Source organism: Ochotona curzoniae, unplaced genomic scaffold, assembly GCF_017591425.1.
Source record: "Ochotona curzoniae isolate NIBS_2020 unplaced genomic scaffold, NIBS_Ocur_1.0 contig_3432, whole genome shotgun sequence".
NCBI classification, from domain to species: domain Eukaryota; kingdom Metazoa; phylum Chordata; class Mammalia; order Lagomorpha; family Ochotonidae; genus Ochotona; species Ochotona curzoniae.
Window position 1 is genome coordinate 13,939,643 of NW_024465859.1, and position 24,798 is coordinate 13,964,440.

At 42.7% G+C, this 24,798-nt stretch overlaps 1 protein-coding gene across 2 annotated transcripts; it reads right to left on the reverse strand.

The window, feature by feature from the left end:
- Positions 1 to 227: 227 nt before the first annotated feature.
- Positions 228 to 22,251, reverse strand: TRAF6 (TNF receptor associated factor 6). 2 transcript variants are annotated; one of them, XM_040980121.1, is made up of 7 exons: positions 21,923 to 22,251; positions 16,014 to 16,332; positions 12,007 to 12,157; positions 11,014 to 11,172; positions 9,710 to 9,781; positions 6,986 to 7,063; positions 228 to 5,562 (listed from the first exon to the last, which is right to left on the reverse strand). In XM_040980121.1, exons 2-7 carry the CDS (start codon positions 16,307 to 16,309, stop codon positions 4,696 to 4,698), a joined length of 1,623 nt encoding a protein of 540 aa, XP_040836055.1. In that variant the 5' UTR covers positions 16,310 to 16,332; positions 21,923 to 22,251; the 3' UTR covers positions 228 to 4,695. The 2 variants fall into 2 exon arrangements, with proteins under 2 accessions (XP_040836055.1, XP_040836056.1); XM_040980122.1 differs by lacking the exon at positions 21,923 to 22,251 and having other exon boundaries at positions 16,014 to 18,521.
- Between the last annotated feature and the right edge of the window lie 2,547 nt (positions 22,252 to 24,798).

The following is a 24,798-nucleotide window of genomic DNA, read 5'->3' on the forward strand; positions in this document are numbered from 1 at the left end:
CAATGTGCATTCATTCCCCCCAAGGAAGCAGGTTTTCAGAGTTCAAGTGGATTACAAGGACTGTTTACAAATGCCATGGCAACAGTCATTTCTAAGTAACCACATGCTTTTTGGTAAGACATTGAGACCATCTAATATATTTTGATTTTTCAAGTCAGACCTCATCCCATAGGTTGTTAGTTATAATTCTTAGAAGAATTGTAATTCTACAGAATGTTTTCTTGGACATATTTATTTAAACACAGATTTAACATTAATAGACGCTACATGGTAACTAATAACTAAACATCAAACTCTAGTTCCCACTTTACAGGAAGAAAAACAGAGAAAAAAAAAACTGATTTGTCCATGGTTAGCCAGGAGTGAAACCTGTATTTCTGCTCCTGATGTAGGAGTTCTATGCTACATTACACTGCATCTTCAGCCCTCAGGGAACAGAATCCTAGAAACTTGTTTAAGCAAAATGTGTCCCAAATTACACTCTAACCAGAGAAACCAATTGGATAATTTATCAAGAGTAAAAATAACAGAATGGTCTGCACAAATGTCCAAGGAATTTCAAATAAATCCATTATAAAAAATATCCCTCTGGCCAAACAAATAAGGTTCCAACTCAGTGTCATTCACACAACAGTTCACCATTTATCTTAATGTGAGGACTGCATTTCTGGTTGCATCACGAATACCACAAGTTCTCCCCAAAGACTTTAAGACAGGTTAATCAGAATTGCTCAATTATTTTAAGAGTAAGATTTTAAGAGAAACCAAACTTGAGAACTCAAGTACCATCTATTAAGTGATAAGGCCAACTGAACAAAATGTTACTGAACATTCCACCCGGTGGATATTCTTTTTACACAAATCCTGAGTTGTCTCACGTCTGTAACTTGACACCTAAAACCCACATGACAAGCAAGCTACCAGCAGTCAGTCTCGCCCACTGTTTCTATCACATGTTGCTACATTTCTGTGTGTAGCTGCATGTGCCAGGTATTTGTGCTAACACAGGACATTGTGTGAGCAGTGGTTCCGTCACACAAGCACTTCACCTTCACCTAGTGATTTTCCAGGGTCACGACTGGAAAGTGGAGGAGCCTGCCCTTCCTCCCCACTTGCATTACATGCAGGCTTAGTGCCTTGCTAAGAAAGCCCTTTCTGAGCAAAGGAATACATCATCTCTTTCCAAAAATAGTTTTTCCATCAAAATTACTTTTCAGAATATGAGTCACTAAAAATTTGGATAGGGCAGGGAGCTGTAAACCATTACCAGACATAGGTGACATGTAGTGCAGCAAGCAGGCTAAACAAGCAGGTAAATATGTGTGCATATTATGTACATACATAGGTATGTGTGTACACATATGTATACATATATATGTACAGGTGTGTGCATATATGTATACACACATGTACATACTTCTTAGGGCTGGCATTTGGTCATACGGTCATTATCACACCCATGTACGGCATCAGAGTGCCCGAGTTTAATCCCCGATTCTAGTTCTAGATTCCTGTTTCCTGCTAATGTATACCATGGGAGACAATGAGAATGGCCCAAGTAAGTAAATCCCGCCATCCATCTGGCAGATCTGGTTAGGATGAGCTAAGTTCCTGGATGCTGACCATGAATTCTGTGCAGCCCTGGGCAGTGAACCAGTGGATGAGTGCTCTTGTCTCTGGCTTTGAAAGACAATACAAACCACCCCCCAAACCACATAAACTTTCAAGTGGTAAGCTAGAAAAAATGTTAATTAAAAATGTTTTCTGATAAATTTAGGATCTCTGAATAAAGGAATGATGAGCAACTGAACTTCTGAAAAAAAGAAATGTATTCTAATTATATGCATTAATTCATAGGCATGCTCCTAGTAACTGTTTAAGAGGTCTTGGTATAAAACCCATAATGAGGAACATTTTATAGCAGTTACAAAAATTTAGTGCTGGAAATCATCCAACATTAGTGGGGGAAACTCACTCGCATTTCATTTCACTTTACTCTTCATCCTCACAGTCAGAGCAGGATCACACTGCTGTATCAGCACAGTGTCGTTGCTGCAGAAGCCACAGGACAGCACTAAACTGCCCACACAAGCCAGCACCAGACTCGCTCTCCGACAGCACGATGTCCGGCTCGCAGCAGCTTTCGTCTGGCACTGGGTACAGTTTCTCCTAAAAAAAGAGGAAAGCTGCTTCTTCCTCCACATCTCAGCAATGTCCCAGAATGATACCAAGAGCTGAATATAATAAAGCACAGAAAATGCAGATACAGATTTCAAATGCTTACACACCAACAACTAGGTGAAATCAGCATACTTAACAGTGGGGCAGGAGATTTAAAAAAAATACTAGGGAAAAAAGAAAACCAACTATCCAGGTCCCGATTTTGAGCTGAGTCTTATCAAATTCTACTTGGAATGATAGCTTGCTCATTTTTACTACTCGGTATTCACAATGAATAATATAGAAAGAGCTAGTTGGCTTATCAGAAAACACCAAATGTTGAAGGTTAAAAAAACTCATTCATTTTATAATTAAGACGTGACCCAGATGACAGATGCTACAATGAAGTATTATTGCCAGTAAAGAAAAAGTGAAAATAATTTCTATCAGCAAAATCCTTTCATAAGTACTGTTAATGTTATGCTAGTCAGAACTCAAATTCTTAATACAGATTTTTACTGCTGGAGGGACCTAGAAATATCTAATCCAAACTCAATGACAGATGGGAAATGTGCAGCTAGAGAATGAAGTTGGGCAAAAAAGCTTTGAGGTAATGGAAGAAGATGGCATACCCTTGGCACCAACACACGAAATCACTCCTTAGCTCCTAAGACACAGAGGTGCTTATAATAGATATTGGACCAGGGACACTTTAAACATTATTTCCTTTTTGTTGGGGGGTAATGGTTTAAGAAAGGTTTATGGCAACAATTAATTTTTTTGATACAAGTATTTATTGGAAAAACTACTTTATAAAAAATTAGAATGCACAGAGAAAATAAGGCACCACAAAGAGTTTAGTCTATTTTCCTAAAAGGATGTTTGTATACAAATTAAAAACGATCATTTCCTTTTTAAGCGGAACAGCAGCGGTGCAGGTTTTGCTACCTAGAGGAAGGTGCTGCCGTAGCCTTAAGTGCTAGCCAGGGGGACACACTGCCAAGAAGTACACACACTGGTAGCCAATCAGAGTTGAGCTGGCGGTGGTGCTGACAGTGGTTCAGGGGACCGATGTGTTACCCACCAGACAGGAAGACCAAATTGGGGAGAGAAAAGCGAAAGGTCGCAGTGACGCTTGCTGGCTGCTGGAACTCAATCAGATTCTCCTCCACAGAGCAGTGAGTGCTCCTGGCTTCCTCCGCAGATGCTGGCCAGGGGCTCTGAGCTGGCCCCTCCAGAGAACCTCTCACTACCAGAGAACTTTGAAAACCTTGGCATAGACAATAGCGTGGACAAAGCCTCTGAGGCTCTTTACCAGTGCCTAGCTGTTGGACTCCTGACAGCTAGGAATCCTCATATTTTATATCTGCAGGCCCTGAAAAAATACATAGTAACAAAAAAAATCATCTCTCTGTATTAGGAACATCTGGCTGCTTCAATACATTTCACAGGACTCTCCTCAGATCTGCAAGCCCACCGAGCACAAAGCAAGCCACTCAGGCCAAACTGTGATGTAACCACCATGTCTTCCAACCTTAGTGACCCCTTCAGGCACCTCCAGTCACTGTTCACGTTATAAGAAGTTATCTTTTCAGGAAATCAATTTGTTCTAGTCTACTGAACAAAACCAGAGCATATTCAATACAGCTGAGAAACTTGCATTCATTCAGCTTCTGTCACTACCGATGTTAAATCGCTTCATTTTTTGTGTTGGTAACTGTGTGTGCAAAATCAGAAAGCGTGTGCTGGGTTGTGGAAGTCACTCTACACTGACCAGACTAAAGGGTTCACAGAACTCAGCTTGAGCAGCCGGGAGATAGTGCTTGTCATCAGAAACCCTACAGGAGAAGCTATGGCTTCATGGAAAAACATAAGCCACGCAGGACGGAACATTTAAACAAGTATGATTCCACAGACAACATGTTACACTAGATACGTGAGGTGATACTGAGGGCTTAAACTAGTCCCTGGATATTGCTACTTTCTTTACAGAAAATGAGAACTCGAGCTTTCCAAGGATTTTGGTTCAAATCCTGAAATCTATAGGAGGTCAATTAAAATGAGAACTCGACTTTTTAGAGCAGTAACTCTTGTTGCTGACATTAGTGCAAGGCAGTAGTGATTCTCATGTTTAATATATTACATATAATACTATAAAAATAGGCAGGAGGTTTAAGGTAAGTCCATTATTACTAAGTCTTTGAACTTTAGCAATCTAACTGTGGGCTTATCAATGTCAAACAAATTGCAGAAAAGGCCCATGAAAGTACAACAAGGAAGTATGCTGACAAGACAGCTATTGCCACACACCACAGGCACTTCAAATGAACATGTCTGAAAATGCAGATTTCTGAGGAAAACCTGAGTATGAAGCAGGAAGTGATCTTTCCAAGAACATTCACTGGTGGCCTTTACATCTTTCCCATGACCTTTTTGTTTTGTTTTGTTTTGTTTTTCCTTTTTGCATTTATCAGGAACAGGACAAGGAAAGGCACAGTTGTGGCCAGACAGTTATTTTGAACAAATGAGAGGACGCTATACCCCTGCATCAGTACTTCGTGGCTGAAAACCCTCCCTCCGAAGGCTACCCATGTCGAAGCGGGTGGAGACTTCACAGCGCACTAATAATGTGTCATCCTTTATAAAGGTCCTTTGTCTTAAGGCTTCAAGGTGCATGAAAGTTACGTAGCCAAAACCTTTTGGGTTCCGTGGGATTGTGGGCCGCTGGAAGGCAAGTAACTCTGGCTTGGCATCCATTATCTCCTCATGGTTTTGCCTTGTTGGTGCTTCAGACTGATCAAGAATTGTAAGGCGTATTGTGCCCTGGAAGGGCCAGGGAAGGTGGCTGTCATACTCTCCTTGCATCGTGTGGACAAAGAGGGATATGTAGTTGGCACAGCGCTGAGCAGTTGGTAACTGAAGGTGCAGGCGCATGCAGAGTTTGTATCCAGGTTTGCCTGTGTAGAATCCAGGGCTATGAATAACAACAGGTTTCTCCTCTTCTTGGGATTTGAGGTGCATCCCAAAGTTGCCAATCTTCCAGATGTAAATCCCATTGCACTGCTGGGCTTCAATTTCAGCAACTTTGTCCTCGAGGGTTCGAATGGTTCGTTTGAGCTCACTCACATACATGCTCTGAGTTTCCATTTTAGCAGTTAGCTCTCTAATTTGATGGTCTTGTCTTACCAGCCGCCCTTCTAACTGCTGAATGGTTTCCTGGAAATTGTGGCTCTCTGGGTAGCCAGAGGGAACCCGGGGCTGGGAGGGAATGTCATACTGAGGCACATCACGTGGTGGCATGGGAGTTAAAGCAAGGTTTAAACTGTGCACAGCCTGAGCCAACATCCTCATGTGCAACTGGGTTTTCTCTTGTAGGTGGCGTGCCAGGTGATTCCTCTGCATCTAAAAGTCAAGCACAAGCCTTAGGTTGGGAATAGACACTATGAAAAGTAGGGAAGACTTAGGCAAAAAGAAGGGGTTCAAAAAACCATGCCCACTGCCTTGACTGCTTTACAACTTCTCTTTGCCTTCCTCCGATTCTACCTATGGAGCTGATCCTCTCTTAGTTCAATGAAAAGCTCTGGTGATCTGATGACTAGTGTGTCAGCTTTCATTCAGCGAAACTATTCCTACATACAGCAATATCAGAATCCACACCCAACTTTCCTGACTCAGAAACGACTGCTTGTCCAAGATCAGTGAACGAAGGCATCTAACTCTGAACACTCCGAGGTCTGCTTCACTCTCCGCCCCCTTTGTCATCTTCAAGTACTCCCTTTATCTAACCTTTCCCTCTTGAGAATAATCACTAAAATCAACTCCATTAAAAAAAAAGCTGTCAAACTTGTCAAACTTCTCAACTGTATTTTCTCCCTCTTTACTTAAAAGCAGGGGTACTCATAATGCCCCCAATTCTTCATGTAAAAGCATTGCAAACTGGAATCTCTACTGTTTCTACAGTATTTGAAGGTCAGCAAGAACAGCTCCTTACTTGAAAAATGCTCATGATGCAATTTTTTATTATAAATCCTTAATAGATTAGAAAGGAAACAAATTTGCTATTATCTCACCCACCTTTCAATAACATTGAAGCCTTTTTCTCTAATCACATAATTTTTTTCCACAAACTGCTGTCTTATCACTTTGCTCATTTCATCTAATTGTTTCTATGTTTATTATAAACAAGTTAGAAAAAAAAAAGTATAATGGAAAAGCGAAAGGATAACCGTGCCCTCCTGTTTGTCATAGACAATGAGCCACACCAGAACCCGACTAAGTCCTGAAACTGCTGAAGAACATCACGTGCTCCTGGCCCAGTCGGTCTGGTTGCTTTGTCCATCCACGACTCCTGCCTTGGTGTGCTTTTCTATGCCCTCCGTGCAATCACAATCACACCTTGCATTATCATCACAAATTAGTTTCCCAAATCAATATTCTTCATCTCAATTGCTCTTCAGAGTTAAAGACCATCCACGTAATGCCCACCAGGCATCTCCTCCTGGGTGTGTGACAGCCGGGTGACAGCCACTCAGCACCGTGGACAGGGACTCGAAGATTTTGCTCCCAATCACTGCTTTCTGTGTTCATCGAGGGCGGTAAGACCAAAGACCAAGAGTTTTCTAGATGCCTGTGGTGAGCACAGAAAACACTGGAAGCCTTGATCACTGCTCAGTGGGCCTTTGCTCTGCTCAAAGCATCCACAGGACTCCATATTACACAACTCATCAGTTTTACAAATATTTATATTTTTGTTGGTATTCCCCGCTAGACTACCTAACTAAATATTTTTGACTTGTATTCAAGAATTAAAAGAAAACATACTTACCTTTTCATGGCATCCAAAAGTACTGAACGTGCATGGAATTGGCGCAGTAGGGCAGTCTAGATCATAATGATTAGGCATCTAAAATCAGAACAAAGGCTAAGGAATGTTTTTACCTGCACATTATAAGGAAGATTACATTTCATAGAAGCAAAACTACACACTGCCTATAGCTGCTTCTGCGCTCACTGCAGAGCTGAGTAGTTGTGACAGAAATGGAACTCATAATGTTTAACATTTGCATCTAAAAGTCACAAATTACTCAAAATTCACTTCAAGAAAATCAATGTTCCTACTGCTGGGAACTGGCACCCTCTAGTGGCACTTTAGAGCAAAAACCACTCTGACAATGGCAACTGCAAACAACCTTCGCCCTCTGCTCTAGGCCACTCAATAACTCACTTTACTGAAAGCACTGAAGCCACAGATTGTATTCACTGCCTTCCACACGACTACCTTTAATAAATCATTTTACTTTTTGTTAATCCAAGCACATTTTAGTTATACTAGAGAAACTCAGGTATAAGAAATGTACTCTAAGCAATTTAATAAAACCTCTGAAGAAACTCAGCCTTGGGGCTGGTATTGTGGTGTAACACATTAAGCCTCTGCCAGCAGTGCTAGCATGCTATATCGACACTGACTCAAGTCCAGCTGTTCCAACTCCCATCCAACTCTCTGTTCTGCTTATGCGCTTGGGAAAGCTGTGGAGGACTGCCTGGGCCCTTGGGCCCTTGCACCCACGTAGAGACTTGGAAGAAGCTCTGGACTTATGATTTTAGCTTGGCACAGGCATGGTTGTTTTGGTCATTAGCAGAGTGAACCATCATGGGAAATTCTCTCTGTCTCTCCTGTCTAATTCTGGCTCTCAAATAAATTCAAAATACATCTTTAAAAAGGTCTCAGCCTTAAGGTGAAGTCCATCACACAGGATCGTGTTCTTGGAGAGTTTTGCTGCATTTGCTTTTAGTGCTGGCATTCTGGTGTAGTGGGTTTGTCTACAGCATGCAATGTCTGCATCCCACGTGAGCACAGGTTTGTGTCCTAGCCACTGTGCTTTTGATCCAATTCCTGTTAATACACCCAGGGAAGTACTGAAAGATGGACAAGTGCTTGTGTGCCTGCTCCCCCATGGAAGACCCAAACAATGTTCTGAGCTCCTGGCTTGCACTGGGCCCAACCCCAATGTTAAAGCCACTTGGGAGGTGAACCAGTAAAAGTGGAACATCCACGACTCAAATGAACATCCCTATGGGATGATGGGTGTTGTAGGCAGTGGTTTAGCTTGCTGTATACCAGATCCAAACCCTTGATATTTCACTCATTGGTTCTTACTCAGATGATCTCAACAGCCAAGACTGGGCCAGGCTGAATCCAGGAACTTCCTCCAGGTCTCCCAAGTGAGTGCAGGCACCAAAGCACTTGGGCTTTGCTTTTCCAGCCACATTAACAAAGACATGTATTCGCGTTGGGGCAGTGAGGGCTGGAACTGGTACCCATGTGGAACGCTAGCACTGCAGACAGTGGCTTAACATGTTATGCCACAGAGCCAGCCTCTCAAGCCTTCATTTCTTAAAGGGATCAACAACCTTTCTGTAAATGGTCAGATAATAAATGCAAACAGAATGGTTTCTATTCCAGATATTCAACTTGGCAATTATGAAAAAGCAGCCACACACAATAAAAACATGGGAATGCCTGTGTCACAATAAAACTTTATGTACAAAAACAGCTCAAGGCCAGATTTGGCTGGTTGCCAGGCTTGCTGATCCCTGATCAAATTGTCAGAGATCATTGGGCAGATTAATGGCTCAACTAGATCAAGCTATTCTGACTCTTAGCCAAGAATTTTCTAACACGTTGTATTCTATGTTTGCTGGGTTTAAATGTGCCACCTAGTTTCCTTTACATATTAATAGAGAGCAAAAAAGAAAAACAGGCATATGGGATTTCATAAGCAAAAGAAGTTTAACACCTTCAAATTAAGGTTCTGTGAAGAAAAAAAAAACAGGACTCAAACTACAGACAAATGGAAAAGTTTAGTTGAGTGACAGCATTTGCTTGCGTCCCCCTAGTAATATAATCATTAATCATCTCTGGATTTGCATCTCTCATGGGTGCATAAACACTTAGTGAGTGATATTCATACTTCTGGGTTAATTCCCCAAGCATCCGAAGACAGCAGTCAGGTGGAATTTTCCTTTATTAGCTTTCCAAATGCATAGTTTTCATTACTAACAGATCTGACAAATTGAAAGAGGCAAAACAAGTTCAGAGAATCTCAGAGCCTCCCAGATGCCTGGGGGCTGCACCTGCAAGCGCTGTTCTGAACAAGCTGGCTGCTTCTGGCTCACAGCTCCCACTTCTCTTTCAGTGGCTGCATACCCAGATCCTCATTCCACAGAACAGGTATGCAATTCTTCCAGTTGTTTTTTCTTGAAACGAGATTCTTGTTTTTTTTTTAATCTTAGAATTATCTGCTTTTGTTGGGAATATTTATGAATATACACAGATATGCTAATGACTAGGAGTTTTAAGTATTTAAAAAAGGGCTAGCTTTTCATTCTTTTCAAAATTATTAATGAGAATTTCTATCAAATACTTTAGCAGAACTCAAAATACTTTTCAACTATATTCACTTTGCCTCACTGGTCTACATTTTTAAATTAAAACTCTTACTTCTTTAAACTATTTCTAGAAACCTGACTCATGAAAGAGTCTGCATACCTGTTCTCTGATGAGCACCGTGTTGCAGTATTCACAGACGACATTTGCCAAAGGACAGGTCTGGTCATGGATCTAAAGGTTAGCAGAGAATGATAAGCGCATGAAGTTAGAACAAGTCAAGTTTGTAACAACCATTTTTTCACTGTTATAAACTAAGAACATCAATTTCTACAAAGCAAAATGTGAAAATATATAAAGGATATTTTCTCTACTATTGCCAGTGATAATGATATTCATCCAACTTGCAAGCTCTTTAAATGAGTATGGTAGCATGTAAAAGAATTCTAGAAATCTTTTTGTTTCAACTTGAGACAGAGCAGCCATGACTAGCTTGGACATCATGTGCCAACACTACACTTCTCCAAAAGCAAACTTCTTGCAAAAATTTTCAGAGGCAGCATGAAAACTTAATACAATGACTTCAGTTTAGTTCATATACTGAGAAATAAGTAACCTTTCAGGTTAAGCCTGTCTAACTTACTGAAGCTAAGGAAGACATCAATTTGCTTTAATGATGACGGAGGCTTTTCTAAATTTTTGGCAAGTTAGCTGACTTTAAAAAGACATTCAGCATACATAATTTCATAAGAAAGTAGGAAAAATTACAGCAAATTTACAATAACAAATTTAAAGAAATAACAGTTATAAAAGAACATAAGTTATAAATTGATTTCTTTTTTTAGTAAAAGACATAGTATAGGAATCAAGGTTTAGCATTTCAGTGTTAGCTTTGCCACTGACAGTATTAATAGCCTAAAACCATCTAACCTCTCTGCATTTCAGTTCTAAATGCAGTACCTGCTCAGCCAAGATGAAGCTAGCAGGTGCCTTCATAAACTGTTAAGCTGAGGTCTTACCGAAAAGCGAGAATATCCTGCAGCACCAGGGAACACACTGCATGGGATTTCATTTGTTCCTCATAACAGTTGTAACAACCCATTTTCTTTTTCAACAGTTGTAACAACCCATTTTCTTTTTCAAAATAATTCTGTAGAAGTCTTACACTGTAACCATGCTAACTGGTTTGTCTTCAATCCAAGACTGGTCATTATATATCAAACAGCATGTGGCATATGCCTTTTGAGAAACTTCTGTTACTTGCAGATTTTTTGACAGCAGTAATTTACAATATAAATAATATTTCCTAACAAAGTATGTAAATCAAACTCGACACTTATGCACTGAAACGAGTTATTGACCTTTCTATTTTCAAAACCAGTTTCCCGAAAATTGGCAACATAGACTCACGAGTTGAAGTCATTTTTTTAAAGTAGTGGAATTAACAGATTCAAATTAATACATGCCTCTTTATCCTCGAATGCCATGGATACAGCACAATTTATACAAGAGACTTGTCTCCTGGGACAATCCTTGAGGATATGAGTGTTAAGCTGGCACTTCTGGAAGGGATGCTGGCACTGGGGACAATTCACAAGAGCAAATCCACAATGTGCTTCATGATCCTAGAGCAAGGAAAGAGTGGTTACTATTTGCCAACACTGAAGAAATCTTCCAGAGATAATCAGAATATCTTGCTTTTTATCTATAGAATTGGCAATTGAACCTCTTCTGCCTAGAACACACCACAGAAGCATTTATATTAAAAAGGAAGTAAATTCTGTATCCATCTAGGGAAGAGAAATGAAAAACACACATATTTCCTGATGACTAATTCCATACTATGTCAAAGGGACACCCCTCCAACAATAGGTGAAGAAAAGGGGCAAGTTACAAATCTGCCCTGAGCACTTAATTTTAAATAAAATATTAGTAACACCTAATTTCTGGCAAAAAAGAAAAAAAAATCACCAATGCAACAACTAATTTAATTTAAAAGCAAATTATATTACTTGGTTGATTATTTGATCTCAAACTAGAGGATCATGCTATTAGTAAAATGTATAACTTAGAAAAATATAGAAAAAATAGTAAGAATATGAAGATGGTGGCTATAGGGGACTTACTGCTTATTTCAAAATAAGAAAAACAGAATGGTGTAAGATGTGACACTATTTGAAAGGCTCCTAAGTTTCACTGATGTTAACGCATACTCTCTAAACCCGCAGAAGGACAGGGCTTCCCATTTTATTACTCTTAGGGCAAAGCCAGCATGATGGCAGGAAAAATTCTTGCTTCTACTTATATTTCCATGCAATGATTATGCTATTTACCATTTCAGCTAGAATTAACTAGCCAACCATATCTTAGAAGCAAACACATCAGATGAACCAACCAAGTCCCTATTCTCCAAGAATCACCTTTCAGACACACCAACAGTTAGAGAATGGCTTCAATACCTCCAGATGCCTGAGTTCCATCTTGTGTAAACAGCCTGCATTTGGACACCTCACCGTCAGAGAAAGAATCTCTCGCTTTGCAAAATTGTCAGGAAACAGCTGATTTTCCAACAATATTTCATTGTCAACTGGACATTTGTGACCTGCATCCCTAAGACAAACACAAGTAGATTTCAAAATACACATTTGAAAATTCAAACTTTAACTCACCACATATAAATTCTCAATTATTATTTTCTGTAGAAAAATAATTTAACAAACAATACCGAAGTAAGTTGTCCTTCTGTGGGTAAATTATGAATTATTATCTTATTAAATGAATAAAAGTAACATTATGCTGCCCATGCAACTGTAAGGTTTCAGCTTGGGGGACAGAGTCAGCTAAAGAAAATGAAAGAAAAAAAAGAAAAAAAGAAAAATTTTATTTTGATTGGAATCATGTGAGGTGAAAGTTAAGAAGGTGAATTCTGACCGTTTGGCTGGCCCAGCCCTATACAATGCACGAATTAAATGGGATGTATTGCTGAAATACCAGTAACCTATTCACAACAACTGTACTGCCATCACTCCGTTTTTAGGCAGTTAACAGTATTCACAAAAGGCTACATTTTAGTTTATACTGATTTAGCCACTACAACACTGCATTACTGGGTGACAAAGCCTTCCCTTGATTAATATTCCTAGGGTGCAATGTGTCTTTCTTGTTTCCAGTGGTTTTTGTGTCTTATGACGGAAAATCATCCTCAGGAAACTGGGGGTGTGTCATTCTCTTTTGACTTTTTGGGAACTCTCAGCCTTCAGTCACAAAATGTGAGGGTTAAGTAGAAAACAAGAGCCTTCAGGAACCCCACAACATTTGTTGGGTATCTCTGTACTCTACAGCTGCCACATTAAGTGAAAGGGTATCTAAAACATGGAATCTGCCCCAAATGGCTCGGAAGCAGCAAATGTGAGGGACACAGGTGGTGTCCATGGTGCTTTACTCAAACTGAACAATGTTACCATGTTGTCAAATACTCTCTAATAAGCATAGAAAGCCGTAACACATTTATTGAGATATTTGCCCCAAACCTAAAGTGATGTATGTTTCAGAAATTTACCAAGAAAATGGAAAAAACAAAACAAACAAACAACTATTATCCACAATGTTACCGCTCACTCCAGAAGAAAATGAAATTGCACTGAGATGAATTTTGATCCCTTAAATGATTACAGTCAATAAGAAATTTAAGAAAAGTTTCTGTAAGAATCATAAAGTAACAGCTCACTTCTAGCTTAGAGGGAGATTTAAAATAATAATAATAATAATAATTTAAAAAAAGCCTCAGACTTCCTTTTGTGGGTTTTACTTCCTTTTCAGACCCCTGCCCACTACTTTCATATTAAACACTGACAGTGGGGTGAAGTTTTACTGAAGTAGCCAAGATGCTGCTGCATCAGGGTACCTGGGTTCCAGTCCCAGCTCTGCTTCCTGAGCTCTGCTCAGTGCCCTGGGTGGCAGCTCAGATGGTTTGGTATCTGCCAGCCACTTGGCAGAGCTGGACTGAGCACCAGGTTCCTGGCTTGTGCCTGGATCAGTTCCAGCTACCATGACATTTTGGGAGTGAAGCAAATGGCAGATCTCTTGCAAGCAAATAAATAATATTTTAAAGATTGCTGGAGGTTAGCTACCTTCCTGGGCGTGGGTGACAATCAATGATCCAAAATACGGTGTGATTTGTACCTAAATACAACATAAATAAAAATCATTACAAACAGGAAAAAAGCAGTGTTCAACACTACTCTCATGAACATCCTAAACCAGTTTTCTCAACCAGGGCCAAGCGGATTCCAGTGGACAGAGCTGGGCTGCACACCTGGACAGGGAGATGATTACCGGCAATGGGTAAACATGGGTCAGACATGTTGCCAAGGTCTGTACAACGCACAGCACATTCTTCTGCAACAAAACATTATCTTGTGCCAAATAACTGCAAATCTTGAGGAAAATTATCCTACCTATATCTTCTTAATTCAACACTGGATGTGAAACAAGAGATATGTTGATATATTTACCTGTAACTCATATTAAGTCAAATTCCAAGTACAGACCGTTAACCTAATTTCAAGTTTCATAGAAAAGGTAACATAAAAGTTGAGAGATTAAAAACTTAAGAGATCAGGCCACTTTTGCAGTACAGTGAGTTCTGATTCCAGCATCTTGGAATGCTGGTTCAGGTCTCAGCAGCCCCACTTCGGGGCCTCCAACTCCCTGATCACATGTCGGAAAGCTCAGCAGAAGATGGCGTAAGCCCTTGGGTCCCTGCCACCGATGAAGGAGATGTTGACAGAGTTCAGGCTGCTGGCTTCAGCTTGGCCGAACCGTGACTGTCGCAGCTATTTAGGGAGTGAATCATCAATCAGAAAATTGTCACTCTCCTTCTCTGTCACTCTACCTTTCAAATAAATAATGAAAAATAATACCTAGAAGCTCAATGAATAACTAGACAATCCAACCACTAGAAAAATGATTACATCAGGCTAACTACATGGCTATTTAGTGAGCAATACACATGTACCTTCCTTTCTATATATTTTTGCCCTGTAATACTCCCATTTGCCTCTTAATTATAGTATAATGTATCTGTTTCTTAGGTGGCAAGGAAGTGTAATCACTTGTGGAAATGTTATGTATTTTTATTTATGACTTACTGTGGGTCAAGTGCATTTTCAATATCTGAGAAATGTCAAATAAAATAGATCCAAACTTTTGCTCTTAAGGAGCTTATCTTCTGGTGGTGTGGGTACATACAAACATACAAATTCCCTGGTGTTTCAGAACGCAGAGTGCTAAGGGGAAGTGACAAGTGGAGTACGATAAGGGAAACTGAGGGTGGCGAGGGCTGGGGGCATGCTGTGATACAGACAGGTGGTCGGCGAACCAGGAGAAGGTGACAATTTTCTGAGCAGAGAGGACAGTGCCAGGCTCTCACACGGGCAGCAACGTGCATGACATGTTCAAGTGACAGCAAAGAGGGAGTAGATGAAAAAAACAAGGCGAGGAGAAGTGAAGTCAGAAAACAAATCATAGGTTTATCACACGGGCCCTTCTAAGGACTTTGGCTTTTACTCCCAGAAATCCCCCGCCCAGGCTTGTTCTGGCTGCTGTAAAGACAAGACCGGAAGTCAGGAGTAGGAGGGAAATCTGTGAGAGGTGATGTTGAGTCCTATGAAGGTGGTACAGCAGGATTGAAAAGGATTGGATTATGTACATTTTATAAAAGTAAAGCCTTTAGTTATATTTTTGTTAAAAAGATACTGATTATTTTACAATTTCTTACAGATATCAGGCGATAAAACATAACAGTTAAAATCAAAATAGGTGATCTTTTACAGGGACTGACATAGTGGTACAGGGTTAAGCTAATGCCAGTAACAGGAGCATGCCATATGGGCTCGAGTTTGTCACCTGGCTTCTGACCCACGGCCCTGCCTGACGCACTTGCAAAAACAGAAGACGGCCACTGCACCCACATTGGAGACTGGGACGAAGTGTCAGGTCACGGCTTCAGGCTGGACCAGCCCCAATGAATGAAGTAGTGCATGGACGATTGCTGTCCCGCCTACTCTAATTCTGCCTTTCAAATAAATAATCATTCAAAAAAAACAAAAAGGCGATCATTCACAAAATTAGCATTTTCTGTATGGCTGAGATCACCGCAGAAGCATCTAGAAGCATCATCCATTAAGATGCATTTTAAAATACTAGTTTTTCAAAGCACAGAATCATATCTGTCTTCACCAGGACTGCTTTAAGTGAAGATGGCTATTTATGTTTTCATTTATTGAGGTCCATGGAAGGAAAAGACACAGAAGTTACCTTTTATGATACAACAGGAATTGGATAAAAGTTTACTCAATGTTTTGTCCCATGTTTTTGTTCTCCTGGCAGCTTTTCACTTAGGAAACTATGCAGGGAGTGCCCTGTGCTTACGCAGCCATGGCTCCGGTACAGGACACGTTCATACCTTATTGATTTGATGATGCAGGCCTTGCAGAACCTATGACCGCATGGTGTCTGCACAGCTTCCCGTAATGCCATTAAGCAGATCGGGCATTCGTACTTGCTTTCCAGGGGCGGGTCAAACTCCACATCATAACCCTGGATACCTTTCATATATGAGCCAGAGAGGTTCCCTGTGCTGGCAGTCCCACTCATACTGTCCTCCTTCGTCGTCGCACTACATGAGCTGGCCATGGCAGCACAGCAGTCACTGTCGGACTGGCCAGATCCACAGCTGTTTTCACAGTTTAGCAGACTCATAATAACTTGATTATCCCACTGCTCTGTAAAAATAAGAAGAAAAGGGCCTCAGCATACATGTACCTTCATACACACACACACAATTTACCTATGTGAGTCATTAAGCCAACTTTTCTATTACACCATCAGCTGTTACGTCCTTCACAGAAAACATCAAACATGGCCTGAACTCTGCTTCCTAAGTGTTATTTTTCTAACAAGTTACTTGATTCCATCCTGCAATAAATATTACCAAAAGCATTTACGTCAAGCATCAGGAACATGCAAATATGGCCATGTCCTTTAAGGAGTTCATGATCCAGTAGAACCGCAGAATAGATGATTAAATAGATGATTATTTCAGTTGTAATGTTCATCCAGATCATAATCATACTTGTTTGTTTCTTGTGACTTAGACCAGGAATTCAATTCTCATTTCCAAACCTTCAGTAATTGGCACAAGACTTTTTATCTTGTAAGTTTCCATCAAGCATTTGCTGAAGAACTTGATCATGGTAATGATATTCTTTCAAAGATTCTGAGCTGAAGTGCTAGCCAGAGAGCAGGCAGAGTTAGGAAGAACAGAGAATAAGGAATCAGGAGATTACAACCAGATGTGTGATGCCGGGCAGGTTACTTTATCATTTGGACCTTGAGTTTTCCTCCTAGCTGTGAAATTCTCTGAGGACTTGCAAATTCTCAGTATAGGGATTTCCACTACACAGAAAGAGTGGAACTGAGAAAGGGTATCTTAATGTCCTACATTCAGTCAGGTCAATCAAATGACTGTGTTTCACTATTAATGACTGGAAAAACAAGTGAGGTTTTGTCTGTCTATGGAAAGCCATGGCTTCTTGAACAGATGGATGTCTTCAAATCCTGAACTGTCAAGGCTCTCCCAACTGAGAAACTAACATCCAAAATCAACTCACAGCCCATGTAACCATGCCTCTGGAATTTCCTAATGTGCCAGACACAGTTCTAGAAACAATGCAGGGCTCCAGGTAATACAACAGGCAGGTGTCTTTTTCTTGTTTATATAAAAATTCTAGATTCTACTTCTCCAAATTGAGTATTCAGTAGTCCCCATTTGTTTCTTCATCATGAAAAATGTCCTTTTAACCTCCACGAGAATTTGAGTACCATCTCATTGGAGGAATGCCTCCCAAGTGCCAGCTCTTCTGGCCCTGACAGGGCACAGCGCTGAGATGCCACACCAACATGAGCCAATTATCTGCCATCCCGTAAAGTGCGACTTGGGCAAGTTGTAAGAGGGACACCGGAAAAGGCTGGTGGAAAGCTGAATTAAAGGATAAGCTTACTTTGGTGAATGTTTTGAAGATCCTCTTGTATAACATTTCCATCCTCAATTATAAAATATTGAACCCACCTGGCAGCTACTGAAAGGATTAAATTAATTAAGCAATTACTGTCTGCCAGTAAGAGCATGGTGGTACTATTATGCAGCTGTGTGTGGCATTTAACAGCTTTATGGATCCCACTTACAATAAAGTAGAAATCGCAGACCTGAACTTGCCCAATCATCCAACTAGGAAGTAGCCAAGTTGCCACCAGGACCCAAGGCCACCAGATCCTAGAACAGCAGGTACTTTGAACTATGCTGTCTTTTGATGAATGTGTACCCATGAAGAAGCATTTAAACTATCCTTCCCTTCATTCATCTGAGGCTAAGGTACTGCTCACAGTATTCTGTGTGACCACACGTGCATACCCAGCACTGCACTGACAGATCCAACAAAAACCACCACCTGCTAAAGCAGACACACACACTACCACTACGACAACAAACAACAAATACTTCTTGGTATTTTGTTTTTCTTGTTCAGTTCTGACACATTTTTGAAAAGTTAAAAACAGTTCCTCAAACCTTGCTATTTCTAATGCGGCCTCCTGTGGAAGGCTTATACAAATAAAAGAAATGAACAAATGGCCTAAGACAGGGGCAAACATTTTGCGCCCTAAAACAGTGAACAGGACCCCCTGTACACTAGCAAATGAACTTATTATGCTACACTAGGGTTTATATTTGTTTCTTTCCTTCCATACAGATTGTGTCCAATTATTTCCTTAGGTAAACTTCCTAGAATTCTTAGCTCAAAGAATTAATCTTATAAGCCCTCTGATGGATAATACTAGCTATGCTTTTTAATTTTCATTCCTGCAAACACAGCATATACACAGCATATAAACACAGCATATAAAAATTTTCCATATTTTTTAAAGATTTATTTATATTTATTGCAAAGGCAGATGTACAGAGAGGAGAAGAGACAGAGAGGAAGATTTTCGGTTCGAAAATTCACTCCCTAAGTACCGCAAAGGCCAGTGCTGAACTGATCCAAAACCAGACGCCTGGAGCCTCTTTTTCAGGCCTCCCACGTAGGTGCAGGGTCCCAGGCTTTGGGCCGTCCTTGACTGCTTTCCCAGGCCGTAAGCAAGGAGCTGGATGGGAAGTGGCGTCACCGGGATTAGAACTAGCATTCATATGGGATCCTGGCACATTCAAAGCGAGGACTTTAGCTGCTAGGTTATCGCGCCGGACCCAACATTTTCCATATTCTCGACAACATTCAGTACATTTGAGTATTTTTGTAAAGCAAAATCACTTTTGTGGCCTGGTGCCAGGATGTAACAGGCTAAGCCTCTTTGGTGGTGCCAGCATCCCAAATGGGCTCTAGTCCAAGTCCCACCTGTTCCACTTCTGGGCCAGCTCTCTGTTGTGCCCTGGAAGGCCAGGGAAAGCTAGTTCACGTCCATGGGCCTGTACATCCAGACGCTGCAGGAAGCTCCAAGTTCCTGGCTTCGGACTGGCCCAGCTCTGGCTGTTGGCAGCCATTTGGGGAGTGAAGCTGTGGATGGAAGAGCTTTCTGTCTCTCCTTATCTCTCTGTAACTCTGCCTTTCAAATTAAAATTAATAAATCTTTGAAAAAAAAAATCACTTTTGAGAAATTACCATTTGTTATTTGGTTGTATGGCACATATCAGAGTGCTATCCAGAAAACAAAATGACCAACCTATGTCTATTTTTCCTGCCCAAACATCCAGCTTAAAAATCAGTTGAATTGGCTAGTCAAAGTGCTATTCCCTTCCTACTCAGTTCAAAAAGTTTGAAGGTCTTTGGTTTGAGAAAATCTTTTACAACTACTGTGTTTCTAAGAAAACTTGTCTCATCAGTCACAGTCCCTCAAGAGGAACTCCACTGTGGGAGGGCAACACAGCAAGCCAGGCGACTCTGCTTCACACTGCTTTCCCTGCTTTAGCTACGCCTTCGCAGGCAGCTACCCTCTAAGCCTGCAAGAGGCCCGTGTAACTACACTGCCAAAGGGAAATTACGCTAGGCATTCTTTTGAGTGCCATTTAGTATTTTTATGTTTGCCTTTTCTCTTTGACAAGTGACAACATTCCTTCCCTTTATTTTTATGGTTCACAATGAGTTAAGTATATCATTCTTCTAATTTAACTGTCATGAAGAGCCATTTTCATTAACACTTAACAAAAGGGCTCTGAGCCAACTACAGAAGGGAAAGAACATTTTCTGGGAGCAGTGAGAAGATGCAGGGCTCCAGGGGGGCCCTTGTCACCCCAACGCTGTGGAGAGGCATCCACCCGACCAAGGGCTACAGAAGCAGGCTGGGGATGGCGCTGCAGCTTTGCATGAGCTAAACTACGAGACTAGTGACTTTTGGAAAGTAAAAAGTTCTTATAGCTCAGGTGCCGATTCTTACACACAGTCTCAATGCTTTGCAAGTTTTGGCAAAATCTTTTCTCCTTGTTAGTGTGGCTTTCCACATGAATTAGTAAGGATGAAACAAAATCATTCCTTGTAGGCTGAGAGCTTCAAGACTGCAACTGCTTGTGCAGTCCTGACTCCAGTATGTAAGCACTGATTAAACACACACCGTGGGATGTTAACTAACAAATCATTTTGATGGCCAAATGAATATGGAAAATGGCCTTGCATAAATTCCAGCTGCAGTCAACACATTAGTATCTGTGGGTAAATGACAATCCAAGACTATTGCTGAACGTCTTGAGGCCGGGGAGGCGGCTAGAGCAATTCACAGAATCTTTTTCCTCTAAGATAAGCCTAAATTAATGAGACAAATGTGCCAAGCTAAAGAAATCAACAGCTTACGTCTGAATCAGTCGCTATTAAATCTTCTAAAATTCATACACGAACAAGCACACAACTCACATTTAGTGAAAACATGTCAAAGGAAATACAGAGAAATTGCATTTCCTTCGCCAGTGGCTTGAGGAGTAGGAAATATTGACCAATCGCTTAAGCTCTATTCCCAGCATGCAAAGAACTGCAAATGTGCTGCAATGGCCAGGAGCTGCCTCAAACTATCCAGCGCGTGCATCTAAACTCCAGGGGCATCTCCCTTCCCACATGTTATCTGTCATCTCCCGGGAGGCAAAGATTCCAGCAGATTTTTTCAAAATCCGGATGCAACTGAGCAGTACTGCACACCCAAAGCTGGCAGAAGCCCCTCCACCGTAGGATCCTGAAAGCTGCCAAGCACGTGACGTCGGCCGGAGGGTGACTCCCGCCCTCAGGCATGCACCCATCTGGCGGGCAGCTAGGGACAGCAGGAGCCAGCCGGAGACACACTCAAGAGGCCACACACCATCCCCTCCCACCTTGCCCAGCGCTCAAGGAGAGGAGCAGATGCCGTAGTCAACACTTAGAATTTCTTTACAAGTATTTCTAGTTTCTAGACCTGTGTAACAGGACGTCTGTTTAAGTAATCTGCTCTCCCGAGAAACCAAAGCAACAAACACTGCACATCCAAGCCGCTAATGCTTTCGGTGCTTTCATTTCACACTCAGGACAGTCCTAACTCTCGCCTGGAGTTCCCCCTTGAGCCAAATACTAGGAACAGCTTTATCAACACCGCATCTGGAACAATCGCCAGAAGCAACTGGGGCAGGGGCGGGGAGGAAACATTCGTGTCATTTGAATATTGAAAAAAAAAAAAAACGCTGCCTGAGACCGCTGTCAAGTTCAACACGGAACCCCAAAAATAGCCTTCCATGACAATGAGAGACGGAGCTAGAGGGAACTTATAGGGATTTTTTTTTCCCTAAAAGTTTACGTTGGCCATAACTGACAGACGGGAAAACCCAGCAGGCAATTTCCTTTGCAGTAAAGTGAAAAACGTAAGGTGCCGGGAGGGCGCGGGGTTTCCTCCTGAGGATTAGGGCGAGCAGGGGCAGGTGGCTCAGGGGCCCGGGGAGGAGTGACCCCCCCCTAGGAAAGCAAAGGCACAAGGAGCTGGGGTCCCAGGCCGCGGGCAGCGAGGGGATCAGGGGCCGAGTCATTCCTCCTGGACCACGGGCAGCGAGGGGACCAAGGACTGAGGTCCTTCCTGGGCTGCGAGGGGACCAGGGGCTGACGTCCCGAGCCACGAACAGCGAGAGGACCAAGGGGCTGAGGTCCCGGGTCATGGACAGTGAGAGGGGCAGGGGCTGAGATCCTTCCTGGGCAGCGAGGGGACCAAGGGCTGAAGTCCCGGGCAGCGAGGGGACCAGGGGCTGAGGTCCTGGACTGCGGGCAGCGAGGGGACCAGGGGCTGAGGTCCTTCCCGGGCCGAGGAGGGGAGACGCACCTGCAGGACGCGAAGGAGCGCGGGCGACGCCCGGGATGCGAAGGGACAGGAGGCGGCGTTCTCCAGCCGCGCAAAGCCAGGGCACCGGGGCGATGTCTCCACCGGCGAGAAGCGGGAGGCCTCCGCCGCGGGGAGCAGGCGACCGAGGCCAAATGACCTCTCAAGTGTGTTAGGCCGCGCCACAAAGCCAGCGGAGCTCCCCGCGGCCCCGCTCAGCCACGACGCCGGGAGAGGACGGACTCCGTGCTCCAGCGGCCAATCCTCCAGCCCGGGAGCCTTGCCGCAGTGTCCGCGGGCCGCAGGGACCCAGAACGCCGCGGCCGCCTCTGCTTCCGCCTTCTCCACTGGCCCGGGGCCGGGAGGGGCAGCGGAGCGCGGGTAGGAGACAGAGAGGCCGAGTCGGCCCAGAGCGCCCCCTGGCGTCGGTCCTCCGGGACGAGCCTCCGCGCAGGTGCAGGCGCATCCGTCAGGTGGATGTGCTGGTCAACCCCACGTGCTCGGGATTGACTGCCCAGGTTGTCGGGCGTCCCGCGCGGAAAGACTAAACTCGTTTGCGTGTGTGTGAAGCCTCTGTTGGTCTGTGTGATTGTGTGTCTGTGAATTTCTGTATATATGCTTATGTGAGTGTGTGAGGGGTTGTGTGTGAGTGGTATGTCCTTGTGTCGGTGTGATTGTGGGTTTTCTGTGTTTCCATGTGTGTGGTTGTGTGTGTGCATCTGTGTATGTTTATTTGAGAGTGTGAAGCTATGTGTGTAAGTTTGTAGTATGCCTTCTTTGTATGTAGAAATGTGTGTTGTCTCTGTGTATGTGTATAAGCCTCTGTGTGTCTGTGAAACTTGGTGTTTATGTGAGTGTGTGACGGGTTGTGGGTAAATGTAAGCTTGTGAGTGTATGTATTCTGTGCGTGTGTTCTCTGTGTGTGTAAGCCTCTGTGTGTCTGTGAATTGGTGCATGTGTTTATATGACTGTGAGAGGGTTGGTGTGTATAAGTGTGTGCGTGAGTTGTGAGCATGCACCTCAATGTGTGTGTGCGTGTGTGTGTGTAAGCCTCTGTGTTGATTTTTGTGACTGTGTGTCTGAATCTGTGTGTGGTAGTGTGTTGCAGGGGTTTTGTGGTTGAGACTGTGAGTGGGTGTCTGTGAGTTTGTGAGTGATACATCTTCTCACTCTGTGTGCCTGTGTGTGAGTGTGCCTGTGTGTGAGTGTGCCTGTGTGTGAGAGTGCATATGTGTGAGTGTGCATGTGTGTGCCTGTGTGTCAGCGTGCCTGTGTGTGAGTGTCCATGTGTGTGCCTGTGTGTGAGTGTGCCTTGTGTGAGTGTGCATGTGTGTGCATATGTGTGAGTGTGCCTGTGTGTGAGTGTGCATGTGTGTGTGCCTGTGTGTGAGTGTGTGAGTGTGCATTGTGTGTGAGTGTGCCTGTGTGTGTGCCTGTGTGTGAGTGTGCCTGTGTGTGTGCCTGTGTGTGAGTGTGCCTGTGTGTGCATGTGTGTGCGTGTGTGAGTGTGCCTGTGTGTGCCTGTGCATGTGTGTGCGTGTGTGTGCCTGTGTGTGAGTGTGTGAGTGTGCCTGTGTGTGAGTGTGCATGTGTGTGAGTGTGCATGTGTGTGTGCCTGTGTGTGTGTGTGCCTGAAATGCAATAGGAACAGTGGTGCTGAGATCTGTTCTGGAGTGACTGTAACTTGGTGAAGGACAGTGATAGAAGTAATTCCTAAGTGTGTGTTCTTAGCTCTTTTCTTTAGCAGGAGACCCCAAATGGACCTGATCGTTTATTCGTTGGGGAGTCTTCAATTCCTCCTTACCTCTGCTATTCTGGAGTTATGTAGAAATCTGTGGGTTCACCTGGTGCTTCTCCATCATCCAGTCCGAGGGAATCAGCTTCTGCATTGGCATTTTTTTTCCTGAAATTTATACCAATGACAGAACCCTTTCTGTGTCACTGTGATGGGGAACCTGTTTTATACTTCCTGTTTAATGGGGCACAAATGCCCAGGGGGCGATTATTGCACAATTTGCAAGGGATGCACACACATTTTCCCCTTACCACATCCTCCACCTTTAAGGGGAGGCATTTCAGGATAGCGAGCATGTGTTCCTAGGCTGAAACCCAAATGCTTGGCCCAAAGTCTGTTTTTCATCTCAATAAACTGTAATTTGAGATAAATCATTTAATTTGAATTTGCTTCAGTTTTGTCTTATTCACCTGAGGATAATAACTTAATAGGGTTATCAGAAGGTTTAGATACATGAACAATAGATAAGTTACTTAAAGTGGAGTCGTTATATATGCCCAGCACATACTAACAGTGCTATATTAGCTGTGCTTTGGATGTGAATATGCATAGAAAGTGCTTGTCCTTTCAGCTAAAAAGCTGAAATTCACTCCCTCTGTGCCCATTCCCTTTTAAAATAGTGCATTCTGAAAGAGTTAAGATACAACAAAACACAAGGCACTAGGTGCTAACATTGGTGTGCCATCCACCCAGCTTGACAAAGAAACCATTGCCAGCAGAATTGCCAACCCCTTCCTACTTTCTAGTAACCCAGCCAGCCCCTTCAAAATGTAAATCTCTTAAGGGATGGAAAAGAGATTATCATATGACATTAGAAGAAATTGAGAGATGGAGGAAGGAAAAGTGAGGGAGTCAGACTTGCCTCCACTGAGTGATGTGAACACTGGTCACGTTCACTTCCATGATCTTTAGTTTCCTGAAGTGTTAAAAAGGAGGCCAAAGCTTGCCTAAAAGTGCTATTGTCAGGATCAACTAATAAGAGTGTATGTGAGCCAAACTGGCAAGACGCTTTCCACATATTAGATATTCCTTGTACGCCATTTTCAAAAATGTCCTTGATGGGCCTCTTCCTAATCCTAAAACT

Coding starts and splice junctions, on each gene's coding strand:
- TRAF6 (XM_040980121.1), bottom strand. CDS start 16,309: ATGAGTCTGCTAAACTGTGAAAACAGCTGTGGATCTGGCCAGTCCGAC. Junction 12,158..16,013: donor TGCATCATCAAATCAATAAG/GTATGAACGTGT, acceptor TGTTTGTCTTAG/GGATGCAGGTCACAAATGTC. Junction 9,782..11,013: donor TGGCATTCGAGGATAAAGAG/GCATGTATTAAT, acceptor GCTAACCTTTAG/ATCCATGACCAGACCTGTCC.